General features: G+C 44.3%; 1 protein-coding gene across 1 annotated transcript in view; it reads left to right on the forward strand.

Annotated features, from left to right (window-relative positions):
* Window positions 1–14,020, forward strand: part of katnal1 (katanin p60 subunit A-like 1) — a 33,294-nt gene extending 19,274 nt beyond the window's left edge. The window contains exons 8-11 of the mRNA XM_064971414.1: window positions 5,663–5,789; window positions 7,509–7,643; window positions 8,326–8,452; window positions 11,121–14,020. Of these exons, the coding sequence (XP_064827486.1) occupies window positions 5,663–5,789; window positions 7,509–7,643; window positions 8,326–8,452; window positions 11,121–11,319 (588 nt within the window). The 3' untranslated portion in view covers window positions 11,320–14,020. The remainder of the gene's footprint in view (window positions 1–5,662; window positions 5,790–7,508; window positions 7,644–8,325; window positions 8,453–11,120) is intronic.
* Window positions 14,021–15,330: the final 1,310 nt, after the last annotated feature.

A 15,330-nucleotide genomic window follows, 5' to 3' on the forward strand; every position in this document is an offset into this window, starting at 1 on the left:
GTTTATATAGCTGACTAGACTACCTTACCTACTACAAGGTTTATATAGCTGACTAGACTACCTTACCTACTACAAGGTTTATATAGCTGACTAGACTACCTTACCTACTACAAGGTTTATATAGCTGACTAGACTACCTTACCCACTACAAGGTTTATATAGCTGACTAGACTACCTTACCTACTACAAGGTTTATATAGCTGACTAGACTACCTTACCTACTACAAGGTTTATTACATTTACATTTAAGTAATTTAGCAGACGCTCTTATCCAGAGCGACTTACAACTTGGTGAATTCACCTTCTGACATCCAGTGGAACAGCCACTTTACAATAGTGCATCTAAATCATTTAAGGGGGGGGGGGGGTGAGAAGGATTACTTTATCCTATCCTAGGTATTCCTTGAAGAGGTGGGGTTTCAGGTGTCTCCGGAAGGTGGTGATTGACTCCGCTGTCCTGGCGTCGTGAGGGAGTTTGTTCCACCATTGGGGGGCTATATAGGGGGGCTATACCATTGGGGGGCTGACTAGACTACCCATTGGGGGGCTATATAGCTGACTAGACTACCTTACCCTACTACAAGGTTTATATAGCTGACTAGACTACCTTACCCTACTACAAGGTTTATATAGCTGACTAGACTACCTTACCTACTACAAGGTTTATATAGCTGACTAGACTACCTTACCTACTACAAGGTTTATATAGCTGACTAGACTACCTTACCTACTACAAGGTTTATATAGCTGACTAGACTACCTTACATACTACAAGGTTTATATAGCTGACTAGACTACCTTACCTACTACAAGGTTTATATAGCTGACTAGACTACCTTACCCACTACAAGGTTTATATAGCTGACTAGACTACCTTACCTACTACAAGGTTTATATAGCTGACTAGACTACCTTACCTACTACAAGGTTTATATAGCTGACTAGACTACCTTACATACTACAAGGTTTATATAGCTGACTAGACTACCTTACCTACTACAAGGTTTATATAGCTGACTAGACTACCTTACCCACTACAAGGTTTATATAGCTGACTAGACTACCTTACCTACTACAAGGTTTATATAGCTGACTAGACTACCTTACCTACTACAAGGTTTATATAGCTGACTAGACTACCTTACCTACTACAAGGTTTATATAGCTGACTAGACTACCTTACCTACTACAAGGTTTATATAGCTGACTAGACTACCTTACCCACTACAAGGTTTATATAGCTGACTAGACTACCTTACCTACTACAAGGTTTATATAGCTGACTAGACTACCTTACCTACTACAAGGTTTATTACATTTACATTTAAGTAATTTAGCAGACGCTCTTATCCAGAGCGACTTACAACTTGGTGAATTCACCTTCTGACATCCAGTGGAACAGCCACTTTACAATAGTGCATCTAAATCATTTAAGGGGGGTGAGAAGGATTACTTTATCCTATCCTAGGTATTCCTTGAAGAGGTGGGGTTTCAGGTGTCTCCGGAAGGTGGTGATTGACTCCGCTGTCCTGGCGTCGTGAGGGAGTTTGTTCCACCATTGGGGGCTATATAGGGGGCTATACCATTGGGGGCTGACTAGACTACCCATTGGGGGCTATATAGCTGACTAGACTACCTTACCCTACTACAAGGTTTATATAGCTGACTAGACTACCTTACCCTACTACAAGGTTTATATAGCTGACTAGACTACCTTACCTACTACAAGGTTTATATAGCTGACTAGACTACCTTACCTACTACAAGGTTTATATAGCTGACTAGACTACCTTACCTACTACAAGGTTTATATAGCTGACTAGACTACCTTACATACTACAAGGTTTATATAGCTGACTAGACTACCTTACCTACTACAAGGTTTATATAGCTGACTAGACTACCTTACCCACTACAAGGTTTATATAGCTGACTAGACTACCTTACCTACTACAAGGTTTATATAGCTGACTAGACTACCTTACCTACTACAAGGTTTATATAGCTGACTAGACTACCTTACATACTACAAGGTTTATATAGCTGACTAGACTACCTTACCTACTACAAGGTTTATATAGCTGACTAGACTACCTTACCCACTACAAGGTTTATATAGCTGACTAGACTACCTTACCCACTACAAGGTTTATATAGCTGACTAGACTACCTTACCCACTACAAGGTTTATATAGCTGACTAGACTACCTTACCTACTACAAGGTTTATATAGCTGACTAGACTACCTTACCTACTACAAGGTTTATTACATTTACATTTAAGTCATTTAGCAGACGCTCTTATCCAGAGCGACTTACAAATTGGTGAATTCACCTTCTGACATCCAGTGGAACAGCCACTTTACAATAGTGCATCTAAATCATTTAAGGGGGGGGAGAAGGATTACTTTATCCTATCCTAGGTATTCCTTGAAGAGGTGGGGTTTCAGGTGTCTCCGGAAGGTGGTGATTGACTCCGCTGTCCTGGCGTCGTGAGGGAGTTTGTTCCACCATTGGGGGGCTATATAGGGGGGCTATACCATTGGGGGCTGACTAGACTACCCATTGGGGGCTATATAGCTGACTAGACTACCTTACCCAACTACAAGGTTTATATAGCTGACTAGACTACCTTACCCTACTACAAGGTTTATATAGCTGACTAGACTACCTTACCTACTACAAGGTTTATATAGCTGACTAGACTACCTTACCTACTACAAGGTTTATTACATTTACATTTAAGTCATTTAGCAGACGCTCTTATCCAGAGCGACTTACAAATTGGTGAATTCACCTTCTGACATCCAGTGGAACAGCCACTTTACAATAGTGCATCTAAATCATTTAAGGGGGGGGTGAGAAGGATTACTTTATCCTATCCTAGGTATTCCTTGAAGAGGTGGGGTTTCAGGTGTCTCCGGAAGGTGGTGATTGACTCCGCTGTCCTGGCGTCGTGAGGGAGTTTGTTCCACCATTGGGGGGCTGACTAGACTACCCATTGGGGGGCTATATAGCTGACTAGACTACCTTACCCTACTACAAGGTTTATATAGCTGACTAGACTACCTTACCCTACTACAAGGTTTATATAGCTGACTAGACTACCTTACCTACTACAAGGTTTATATAGCTGACTAGACTACCTTACCTACTACAAGGTTTATATAGCTGACTAGACTACCTTACCTACTACAAGGTTTATATTGCTGACTAGACTACCTTACCCACTACAAGGTTTATATAGCTGACTAGACTACCTTACCTACTACAAGGTTTATATTGCTGACTAGACTACCTTACCCACTACAAGGTTTATATAGCTGACTAGACTACCTTACCTACTACAAGGTTTATATAGCTGACTAGACTACCTTACCTACTACAAGGTTTATATAGCTGACGAGACTACCTTACCTACTACAAGGTTTATATTCAAATCAAATTTCAAATCAAATTTATTTATATAGCCCTTCGTACATCAGCTGATATCTCAAAGTGCTGTACAGAAACCCAGCCTAAAACCCCAAACAGCAAGCAATGCAGGTGTAGAAGCACGGTGGCTAGGAAAAACTCCCTAGAAAAGCCAAAACCTAGGAAGAAACCTAGAGAGGAACCAGGCTATGTGGGGTGGCCAGTCCTCTTCTGGCTGTGCCGGGTAGAGATTATAACAGAACATGGCCAAGATGTTCAAATGTTCATAAATGACCAGCATGGTCGAATAATAATAAGGCAGAACAGTTGAAACTGGAGCAGCAGCACGGCCAGGTGGACTGGGGACAGCAAGGAGTCATCATGTCAAGTAGTCCTGGGGCATGGTCCTAGGGCTCAGGTCAGTTGAAACTGGAGCAGCAGCACGGCCAGGTGGACTGGGGACAGCAAGGAGTCATCATGTCAGGTAGTCCTGGGGCATGGTCCTAGGGCTCAGGTCCTCCGAGAGAGAGAAGGAGAGAATTAGAGAACGCACACTTAGATTCACACAGGACACCGAATTGGACAGGAGAAGTACTCCAGATATAACAAACTGACCCCAGCCCCCCGACACATAAACTACTGCAGCATAAATACTGGAGGCTGAGACAGGAGGAGGCTGAGACCTACTACAAGGTTTATATTGCTGACTAGACTACCTTACCTACTACAAGGTTTATATAGCTGACTAGACTACCTTACCCTACTACAAGGTTTATATAGCTGACTAGACTACCTTACCTACTACAAGGTTTATATAGCTGACTAGACTACCTTACCTACTACAAGGTTTATATAGCTGACTAGACTACCTTACCTACTACAAGGTTTATATTGCTGACTAGACTACCTTACCTACTACAAGGTTTATATAGCTGACTAGACTACCTTACCCTACTACAAGGTTTATATAGCTGACTAGACTACCTTACCCTACTACAAGGTTTATATAGCTGACTAGACTACCTTACCTACTACAAGGTTTATATAGCTGACTAGACTACCTTACCTACTACAAGGTTTATATAGCTGACTAGACTACCTTACCTACTACAAGGTTTATATAGCTGACTAGACTACCTTACCTACTACAAGGTTTATATAGCTGACTAGACTACCTTACCCACTACAAGGTTTATATAGCTGACTAGACTACCTTACCCTACTACAAGGTTTATATAGCTGACTAGACTACCTTACCCACTACAAGGTTTATATAGCTGACTAGACTACCTTACCTACTACAAGGTTTATATAGCTGACTAGACTACCTTACCTACTACAAGGTTTATTACATTTACATTTAAGTAATTTAGCAGACGCTCTTATCCAGAGCGACTTACAACTTGGTGAATTCACCTTCTGACATCCAGTGGAACAGCCACTTTACAATAGTGCATCTAAATCATTTAAGGGGGGGTGAGAAGGATTACTTTATCCTATCCTAGGTATTCCTTGAAGAGGTGGGGTTTCAGGTGTCTCCGGAAGGTGGTGATTGACTCCGCTGTCCTGGCGTCGTGAGGGAGTTTGTTCCACCATTGGGGGGCTATATAGGGGGGCTATACCATTGGGGGGCTGACTAGACTACCCATTGGGGGGCTATATAGCTGACTAGACTACCTTACCCTACTACAAGGTTTATATAGCTGACTAGACTACCTTACCCTACTACAAGGTTTATATAGCTGACTAGACTACCTTACCTACTACAAGGTTTATATAGCTGACTAGACTACCTTACCCACTACAAGGTTTATATAGCTGACTAGACTACTATTTTTGTCTTATTTGCTGACGTGGGATAATTGAGTGACTGACAGAACAAGTGGAAAACCGCTGATGCACTACTACATTTAGAAATGACACCTTGTGTATTCTAACTCTCGACAGTAAATTGTTGAATCCACGGGGCCCTACAGGTCTGCTTATAGGAAGAGGTGGGTCTGGGTGTGTTTTTGTGCTTTTTAAATAACGTTCTTCAGTACCATGTTCTACAAAATGTTGACAATAGAGATATAAAAGATAGAAAGGTATGTTTTAATAGAAGAGACTATTATGAGCATGTTTTTCTTGTTGTTGAAAAGACGTTGACAATATGTATGTTTGGTTGAAAATATGTCTTTGGTTGCTGGGGAATAATCAATTAACTGTTTATTTTATTTTTATGAACCTCTTCTCTCCATTGTGTCCAGGCGAGGTTCTATGCCCCGACCACCATCTTCATAGATGAGATAGACTCCATTTGTGGGAGTCGGGGGAAGTCGGACGAACACGAAGCCAGCCGCAGAGTCAAGTCAGAAATACTGGTACAGATGGACGGTGAGAGAAGTTGGAGGGAAGGAGGAGAGAGGAAGAAGGAGATAGTGGGGCAGAGGGAAAAAGCGAGAGAGTTCACTGATTTCTGAATATGTTGTTTCTAGCTTGGCTGCTGAGGTGTGTTTTTGGGGAAAAATATCTGACTGTACCGTTGTTGTCCAGATGTAGGGAGAGCTATCTGACTGTACCATTGTTGTCCAGATGTAGAGAGAGCTATCTGACTGTACCATTGTTGTCCAGATGTAGGGAGAGCTATCTGACTGTACCATTGTTGTCCAGATGTAGGGAGAGCTATCTGACTGTACCATTGTTGTCCAGATGTAGGGAGAGCTATCTGACTGTACCGTTGTTGTCCAGATGTAGAGAGAGCTATCTGACTGTACCATTGTTGTCCAGATGTAGAGAGAGCTATCTGACTGTACCATTGTTGTCCAGATGTAGGGAGAGCTATCTGACTGTACCGTTGTTGTCCAGATGTAGGGAGAGCTATCTGACTGTACCATTGTTGTCCAGATGTAGGGAGAGCTATCTGACTGTACCATTGTTGTCCAGATGTAGAGAGAGCTATCTGACTGTACCATTGTTGTCCAGATGTAGGGAGAGCTATCTGACTGTACCATTGTTGTCCAGATGTAGAGAGAGCTATCTGACTGTACCGTTGTTGTCCAGATGTAGGGAGAGCTATCTGACTGTACCATTGTTGTCCAGATGTAGGGAGAGCTATCTGACTGTACCATTGTTGTCCAGATGTAGGGAGAGCTATCTGACTGTACCATTGTTGTCCAGATGTAGAGAGAGCTATCTGACTGTACCATTGTTGTCCAGATGTAGGGAGAGCTATCTGACTGTACCATTGTTGTCCAGATGTAGAGAGAGCTATCTGACTGTACCATTGTTGTCCAGATGTAGGGAGAGCTATCTGACTGTACCATTGTTGTCCAGATGTAGAGAGGGCTATCTGACTGTACCATTGTTGTCCAGATGTAGAGAGGGCTATCTGACTGTACCATTGTTGTCCAGATGTAGGGAGAGCTATCTGACTGTACCGTTGTTGTCCAGATGTAGGGAGAGCTATCTGACTGTACCATTGTTGTCCAGATGTAGAGAGGGCTATCTGACTGTACCATTGTTGTCCAGATGTAGAGAGGGCTATCTGACTGTACCATTGTTGTCCAGATGTAGAGAGGGCTATCTGACTGTACCATTGTTGTCCAGATGTAGGGAGAGCTGTCTGACTGTACCATTGTTGTCCAGATGTAGGGAGAGCTATCTGACTGTACCATTGTTGTCCAGATGTAGAGAGAGCTATCTGACTGTACCATTGTTGTCCAGATGTAGAGAGAGCTATCTGACTGTACCATTGTTGTCCAGATGTAGGGAGAGCTATCTGACTCTACCATTGTTGTCCAGATGTAGAGAGAGCTATCTAACTGTACCATTGTTGTCCAGATGTAGGGAGAGCTATCTGACTGTACCATTGTTGTCCAGATGTAGGGAGAGCTATCTGACTGTACCATTGTTGTCCAGATGTAGAGAGAGCTATCTGACTGTACCATTGTTGTCCAGATGTAGGGAGAGCTATCTGACTGTACCATTGTTGTCCAGATGTAGGGAGAGCTATCTGACTGTTCCATTGTTGTCCAGATGTAGGGAGAGCTATCTGACTGTACCGTTGTTGTCCAGATGTAGAGAGAGCTGTCTGACTGTACCGTTGTTGTCCAGGTGTGGGGGGAGCTTCAGAGAATGACGATCCCTCTAAGATGGTGATGGTTCTGGCTGCTACTAACTTCCCCTGGGACATTGACGAGGCACTACGGAGACGACTGGAGAAGAGAATCTACATCCCACTGCCTACAGGTGACCTCTGACCCCTCATTTTTTTTTTTTTTTAAATTACATTTTTACCCTTTTTTCTTCCCAATTTCGTGGTATCCAATTGTTTTTAGTAGCTACTATCTTGTCTCATTGCTACAACTCCCGTACGGCTCGGGAGAGACGAAGGTCGAAAGCCATGCATCCTCCGAAACACAACCCAACCAAGCTGCACTGCTTCTTAACACAGTGCGCATCCAACCCGGAAGCCAGCCGCACCAATGTGTCGGAGGAAACACTGTGCACCTGGCGACCTGATTAGCGTGCACTGCGCCCTGCCAAACCCTCCCTAACCCGACGCTGGGCCAAATGTGCATCGCCCCATGGACCTCCAGGCTGCAGCCGGCTGCAACAGAGCCTGGGCTAGAACTTAGAGTTACTGGTGGCACAGCCTTAGACCACTGCGCCACCCGGGAAACCGACCCCTCACCTTTTAAACCTAACCTCTGATCTCTATCCCCCTGCCTACAGGTGACCTTTAACCTTTCAACCCTAACCTCTACCCTGAACCTAAGATGCGGAGATCCTGTTTCATACAGATGTCTTGTATATTAACCTATTCTTAAAAAGTATCTGTTGTGCAGAACATTCACATTGTTGTACAGTTATACCTGTATGTCTTTAGCTGTAGGGTGTGTTGTTAACCCACATTCCTTTGTGTGTGTAGCTGTGGGTCGTGCTGAACTGCTGGGGATCAGTCTAAAGGAGGTGGATGTGGCTGATGATGTGGACCTGGCTCTCATCGCTGACAAGATAGACGGATACTCTGGAGCTGACATCACCAACGTCTGCAGGTCTAGCTTTGATCCTTTTTGGGGACTTTAGGCCAGTAAAACAAGGAAAATTATCCCTCGTGGGGACATTGCCCATATACCCATGAGGACAAAAGCTATAGAGTTTAGGGTAAGGGGTTAGGGTTAAGTTTAGGATAAGGGGTTAGTGGTTAGGGCTAAGTTTAGGGTAAGGGGTTAGTGGTTAGGGCTAAGTTTAGTGTAAGGGGTTAGGGTTAAGTTTAGGGTAAGGGGTTAGGGTTAAGTTTAGGGTAAGGGGTTAGGGTTAAGTTTAGGGTAAGGGGTTAGTGGTTAGGGTTAAGTTTAGGGTAAGGGGTTAGGGTTAAGTTTAGGATAAGGGGTTAGGGTTAAGTTTAGGATAAGGGGTTAGGGTTAAGTTTAGGGTAAGGGGTTAGTGGTTAGGGTTAAGTTTAGGGTAAGGGGTTATTGGTTCGGGTGAAGTTTAGGGTAAGGGGTTAGTGGTTAGGGTTAAGTTTAGGGTAAGGGGTTAGTGGTTAGGGCTAAGTTTAGTGTAAGGGGTTAGGGTTAAGTTTAGGGTAAGGGGTTAGGGTTAAGTTTAGGGTAAGGGGTTAGTGGTTAGGGTTAAGTTTAGGGTAAGGGGTTAGGGGTTAGGGTTAAGTTTAGGATAAGGGGTTAGGGTTAAGTTTAGGATGAGGGGTTAGGGTTAAGTTTAGGGTAAGGGGTTAGTGGTTAGGGTTAAGTTTAGGGTAAGGGGTTATTGGTTAGGGTGAAGTTTAGGGTAAGAGGTTAGTGGTTAGGGTTACGTTTAGGGTAAGGGGTTAGTGGTTAGATTCAAGGTTAAGTTTAGTGTTAGCTTAAAGGGTTAGTGTTACAGGTTAGGTAAAATCGTATTTTGAATGGTAATTCATTTTTAGTGTTCTTGAGAGACTGTTCCCATGCCTGACCCTTGTGAGCCGTGACTAGTCGTGCGGCATCGTGTGTGGGAGCTAAGGTCACAGTCATGGCTCTTGGCCAGGGGCATCCCCTGAACACACCCTTTATATAACAGAGAGAGTTGAGTCCACAGAGGGAGAGTGGGGGGGGGGACGAGAGAGAGAGAGGGACAACAATGTTTCCTCAGGAGGTCAGGCAATTTAGTTATGCGTAGTATTAAGTATTAAGACAACTTGATATGATCCACATTTTGTTACGTTACAGCCTTATTCTAAAATGTCTTTAAAAAAACAAACAATTACTCATCAATAAAAAAAAAACACAATACCCCATAATGACAAAGCAAAAACAGGTTTTTAGACATTTCTACACGTGGTTTAAAAACAAAATACCTCATTTACATAAGTATTCATACCCTTTGCTGTGAGACTTGAAATTGAGCTCAGGTGCATCCTGTTTCCATTGATCATCCTGTTTCTACAACTTGATTGAAGTCCACCGGTGGTAAATTCAACTGATTGGACATGATTTGGAAAGGCACACACCTGTATATATAAGGTCCTACAGTTGACAGTGCATGTCAGAGCAAAAACCAAGCCATGAGGTCGATGGAATTGTCCGTAGAGCTCCGAGACAAGATTGTGTCGAGACACAGATCTGGGGAAGGGAACCAAAACATTTCTGCAGTATTGAAGGTCCCCAACAACACAGTGGCCTCTATCATTCTTAATTGGAAGAAGTTTGGAAACACCAATACTCTTCCTAGAGCTGGCTGCACGGACAAACTGAGCAATCGGAGAAGGGAGGAGACCAAGAACCTGATGGTCACTCTGACAGAGATCCAGAGTTCCTCTGTGGAGATGGGAGAATCTTCCAGAAGGACAATTCTCTCTGCAGCACTCCACCAATCAGGCCTTTATGGTAGAGTGGCCAGACGGAAGCCACTCCTCAGTAAAAGGTTTGGAGTTTGCCTAAAGGCACCTAGGACTCGGACCATGAGAAACAAAATTCTCTGGTCTGATGAAACCAAGATTGAACTCTGTGACCTGAATGCCAAGCGTCACATCTGGAGGAAACCTGGCACCATCCTTACAGTGAAGCATGGTGGTGGCAGCATCATGCTGTAGGGATGTTTTTCAACGGCAAGGACTGAGAGACTAGTCAAGATTGAGAGAAAGCTGATCAGAGATCCTTAATGAAAACCTGCTCCAGAGCGCTCAGGACCTCAGAATGGGACAGATGTTTACCTTCCAACAGGACAACAACCCTAAGCGCACAGCCAAGACAACCCAGGAGTGGCTTCGGGACAACTCTCTGAATGTCCTTGAGTGGCCCAGCCAGAGCCCGGACTTGAACCTGATCTAACATCTCTGGAGAGACCTGAAAATATCTGTGCAGCAACGCTCCCCATTCAACCGGACAGAGCTTGAGAGGATCTGCAGAGAAGAATGGGAGAAACCCCTCAAATACAGGTGTGCCAAGCTTGTAGCGTCAATACCATGAAGACTGCTGTAATCGCTGCCAAAGGTCCAAACATTTCTTTAAAAAAACCTGTTTTTCCTTTCTATAATGCAGAATTTTGGCTTGATTGATGAGGGCAAAAAAACGATTGAATAATATTTAATAAGGCTGTAACGTAACAAAATGTGGAAAAAGTCAAGGGGTCTGAATACTTTCCGAAGGCACCGTATCCAGGTTTTTGTGTGTTCTGTATGAAGAACGCATCTACCGTTAAATAAACGGTCTCTGTCTCTGCCATGTGCGTCTGCCTCCACAGAGATGCGTCTATGATGGCTATGCGCCGGCGTATCCAGGGCCTCTCTCCAGAGGAGATCAGAGCTCTGTCTAAAGAAGAGCTTCAGATGCCTGTCACCATGGACGACTTCACAATCACCTTGAAGAAGATCTCCAAGTCGGTCTCCGCTGCCGACTTGGAGAAGTACCAGGCCTGGATGGAGGAGTTTGGATCTGTCTAGAGAGAGGACACAGCATCAGGAGTGGAAGAAAGGACTGTAAGAGCAGAGTGGGAAAGGACCAGTGGGGAGGACCAGTGGGGATTGGAGAGGGAGAGGACCAGTGGAGAGGACCAGTGGGGATTGGAGGGGGAGAGGACCAGTGGAGAGGACCAGTGGGGATTGGAGAGGGAGAGGACCAGTGGGGATTGGAGAGGGAGAGGACCAGTGGGGATTGGAGGGGGAGAGGACCAGTGGAGAGGACCAGTGGGGATTGGAGGGGGAGAGGACCAGTGGGGATTGGAGAGGGAGAGGACCAGTGGGGATTGGAGAGGGAGAGGACCAGTGGGGATTGGAGAGGGAGAGGACCAGGAGAAAGAGACATGTATGTGAACTGTAGAGGAACTAGAGGAGGTTGTGACTGGTGAAGAACTAGAGGACAAGAGTGTGAGCCAAGAGGATGGAAGTGTGTAAAACGGAGACGAATGGACTGGAGTGTTTGGCTGAGATTTTAAAGGGTACATCTCAATAGTCTAAAGATGTTTCCTCTCTTCGTCTCCTTCTCCTCGGCTCTTCATCTCCTTGTCTTCCTCTGTATCTGTTGGTCCATTCATCCCTCTCTCCCTCCACTCACTATGCCTCTGTGTCTGGAGATGGAGTCTAAAATGGCATCTAAAATGGCACCCTATACCCTATATAGTGCACTAGGGGTCAGGTCAAAAGTAGGGCACTATATAGGGAATAGGGTGCCATTTTGGATGCCGTCTGTGAAACTCTTCACAGACGCCTTGGACTGATACTTGAATGGACACCTACAGACACTAACCACCACACACATTCACCAGGAGATGAACTGGATCTGAACAGGTTGGTTGAATGGTTCAGCTGTTTGTTTGACCACCTAGCTATCACAGGTTCTGGAAATGTAGATAATACACTGAACAAAAATCTAAACGCAACACGCAACAATTTCAAAGATTTTACAGAGTTACAGTTCATATAAGGAAATCAGTCCATTTAAATAAATTCATTAAGCCCTAGTACATGGATTTCACATGACTGGGAATACAGATAGGCATCACAGATATCTTATTTTTTTTTCGAAAATTAGGGGCGTGGATCAGAACCAGTCAGTATCTGGTGTGACCACCATTTGCCTCATGCAGCACGTCACATCTCCTTTGCATAGAGTTGACCAGGCTGTTGATTGTGGCCTGTGGAATGTTGTCCCACTCCTCTTCAATAGCTATGCGATGTTGCTGGATATTAGCTGCAACTGGAACACGCTGTCGTACATGTCAATCCAGAGCATCCCAAACATGCTCAATGGGTGAGATGTCTGGTGAGTATGCAGGCTACGGAAGAACTAGGACATTTTCAGCCTCCAGAAATTGTATACAGATCATGCTGAAACATGAGGTGATGGCGGTGGATGAATGGCACGACAATGAGCCTCAGGATCTCATCATACCCATGGGGCACTCTGTTCACATCGTTGACATCAGCAAACCGCTTGCCCACAGAACGCCATACATGTGGTCTGTGGTTGTGGGACCGCTTGGATGTACTGCCAAATCTCTAAAATGACGTTGGAGGCAGCTTATAGTAGAGAAATGAACATTAAAATAAAATATCTAGCAACAGCTCTGGTGGACATTCCTGCAGAAGCGTGCCAATTGCACGCTCCCTCAAAATCTGTGGCATTGTGTTGTTATAAAACTGCACATTTTAGAGTGGCCTTTTATTGTTCCCAGCACAAGGTGCACCTGTGTAATGATCATGCTGTTAAATCAGCTTCTTGATATGCCACACCTGTCAGGTGGATGGATTATCTTGGCAAAGCAGAAATGCTCACTAAAGGGATGAAAACAAAGAGAGAGAATAAGCTTTTCGTGCGTATGGAAAATTTTAGGGATCTTTTTATTTCAGCTCATGAAACATGGGACCAACACTTTACATGTTGTGTTTATATTTTTGTTCAGTGTAGTTAGTATAGCTACTGTAACTAGTATACTAGTTAGTGTAGCTACTGTAACAAGTATACTAGTTAGTCATCACTGATGAACACTACTCACACAGATTTTATCATTGATCACTAAACTGTTGGATGTAATGTGTGCTTATAACCCAGTACCACAGAAAGAGTCAGTGTAGTAGTGTGTAGGTGAACATGTGTGTGTGTGTGTCATATTTCATCTGGAGACACTAACTAACCCTTCTTCAACTTAAGAGGCTCTACATCTGGGGCGGTACTGATTTATTTTTAAGTTTTTAAACACTTCATCTCATTCCTTTTCTTTAGTCATGTCATTTTAATTTATATGAATTGTACGAATGTTATGATTCACATTCCTGAATGTTTTAAGTGAAAAGGAAAATGGAATCTTGTCATTGTGTTTTTATTGTCTGAAGTTTTGGAAACACTGGAGAAGTAACAGAGCTGTAGTATGGCTGTATGTCTGAGTCCAAAATTGGACCCTATCGCCTATGTACTGCTTTACATATGACTGGCTCCCATCCCATAGGGACAACAAGTAGTGCACTATATAGGGAATACAGCCATTTAGGACAGCGTCCTATGGGTTTTTCAAGTAGGCCTAAGACCAAGTCTAGTACAGCACAGGTACAGAGTTGTGAATTAGAGGAGCGAGGCTACCTCACTGTTTGGTGTTTTCACATGTCATTTGTCATTGATCGAAACGAGAATATTAAAGTGTTGACAGATATTCTGTGTGATGTGATGGATGCAGGAAGGTGATGGAGGGAGCGAGGGAGGGAGGAAGCAAGGGAGGGAGGAAGAAAAGGAGGGAGGACGCAAGGGAGGGAGGAAGGAAAGGAGGGAGGAAGGAAAGGAGGGAGGGAGGAAGGAAGGGAGGGAGGAAGGAAAGGAGGGAGGAAGCAAAGGAGGGAGGAAAGAATGGAGGGAGGAAGCAAAGGAGGGAGGAAGGAATGGAGGGAGGAAGCAAGGGAGGGAGGAAGGAAAGGAGGGAAGAAGGAAGGGAGGGAGGAAGGAAAGGAGGGAGGAAGCAAAGGAGGGAGGAAGGAATGGAGGGAGGAAGCAAGGGAGGGAGGAAGGAAAGGGAAATGTGTAATTTAACACATCTGTGTATTGACCACTGAGCAATACTTCTGTCAACTTGACTGTCAGTGTTTAGTGTAACATCGTGACCCATCTCATTACTGTACCCAGTGTGCACAGACTACAATACCCTCATTACTGTACCCAGTGTGCACAGACTACAATAACCTCATTACTGTACCCAGTGTGCACAGACTACAATAACCTCATTACTGTACCCAGTGTGCACAGACTACAATAATCTCATTACTGTACCCAGTGTGCACAGACTACAATAATCTCATTACTGTACCCAGTGTGCACAGACTACAATAACCTCATTACTGTACCCAGTGTGCACAGACTACAATAACCTCATTACTGTACCCAGTGTGCACAGACTACAATAATCTCATTACTGTACCCAGTGTGCACAGACTACAATAACCTCATTACTGTACCCAGTGTGCACAGATTACAATAACCTCATTACTGTACCCAGTGTGCACAGACTACAATAACCTCATTACTGTACCCAGTGTGCACAGACTACAATAACCTCATTACTGTACCCAGTGTGCACAGACTACAATAACCTCATTACTGTACCCAGTGTGCACAGACTACAATAACCTCATTACTGTACCCAGTGTGCACAGACTACAATAACCTCATTACTGTACCCAGTGTGCACAGACTACAATAACCTCATTACTGTACCCAGTGTGCACAGACTACAATAACCTCATTACTGTACCCAGTGTGCACAGACTACAATAACCTTTAGCTCACTTAGCTACACTGTGTATCCTACGTCAGAGAGACAAGACCCTTTTTACCCAGCCAGAGGACAGAGAGACGAGCCTCTGTCACCCAGCCAGAGGACAGAGAGACGAGCCTCTGTCACCCAGCCAGAGGACAGAGAGACGAGCCTCTGTCACCCAGCCAGAGGACAGAGAGACGAGCCCCTGTCACCC

This window comes from Oncorhynchus masou, chromosome 8 (assembly GCF_036934945.1).
Source record: "Oncorhynchus masou masou isolate Uvic2021 chromosome 8, UVic_Omas_1.1, whole genome shotgun sequence".
Taxonomy (NCBI): domain Eukaryota; kingdom Metazoa; phylum Chordata; class Actinopteri; order Salmoniformes; family Salmonidae; genus Oncorhynchus; species Oncorhynchus masou.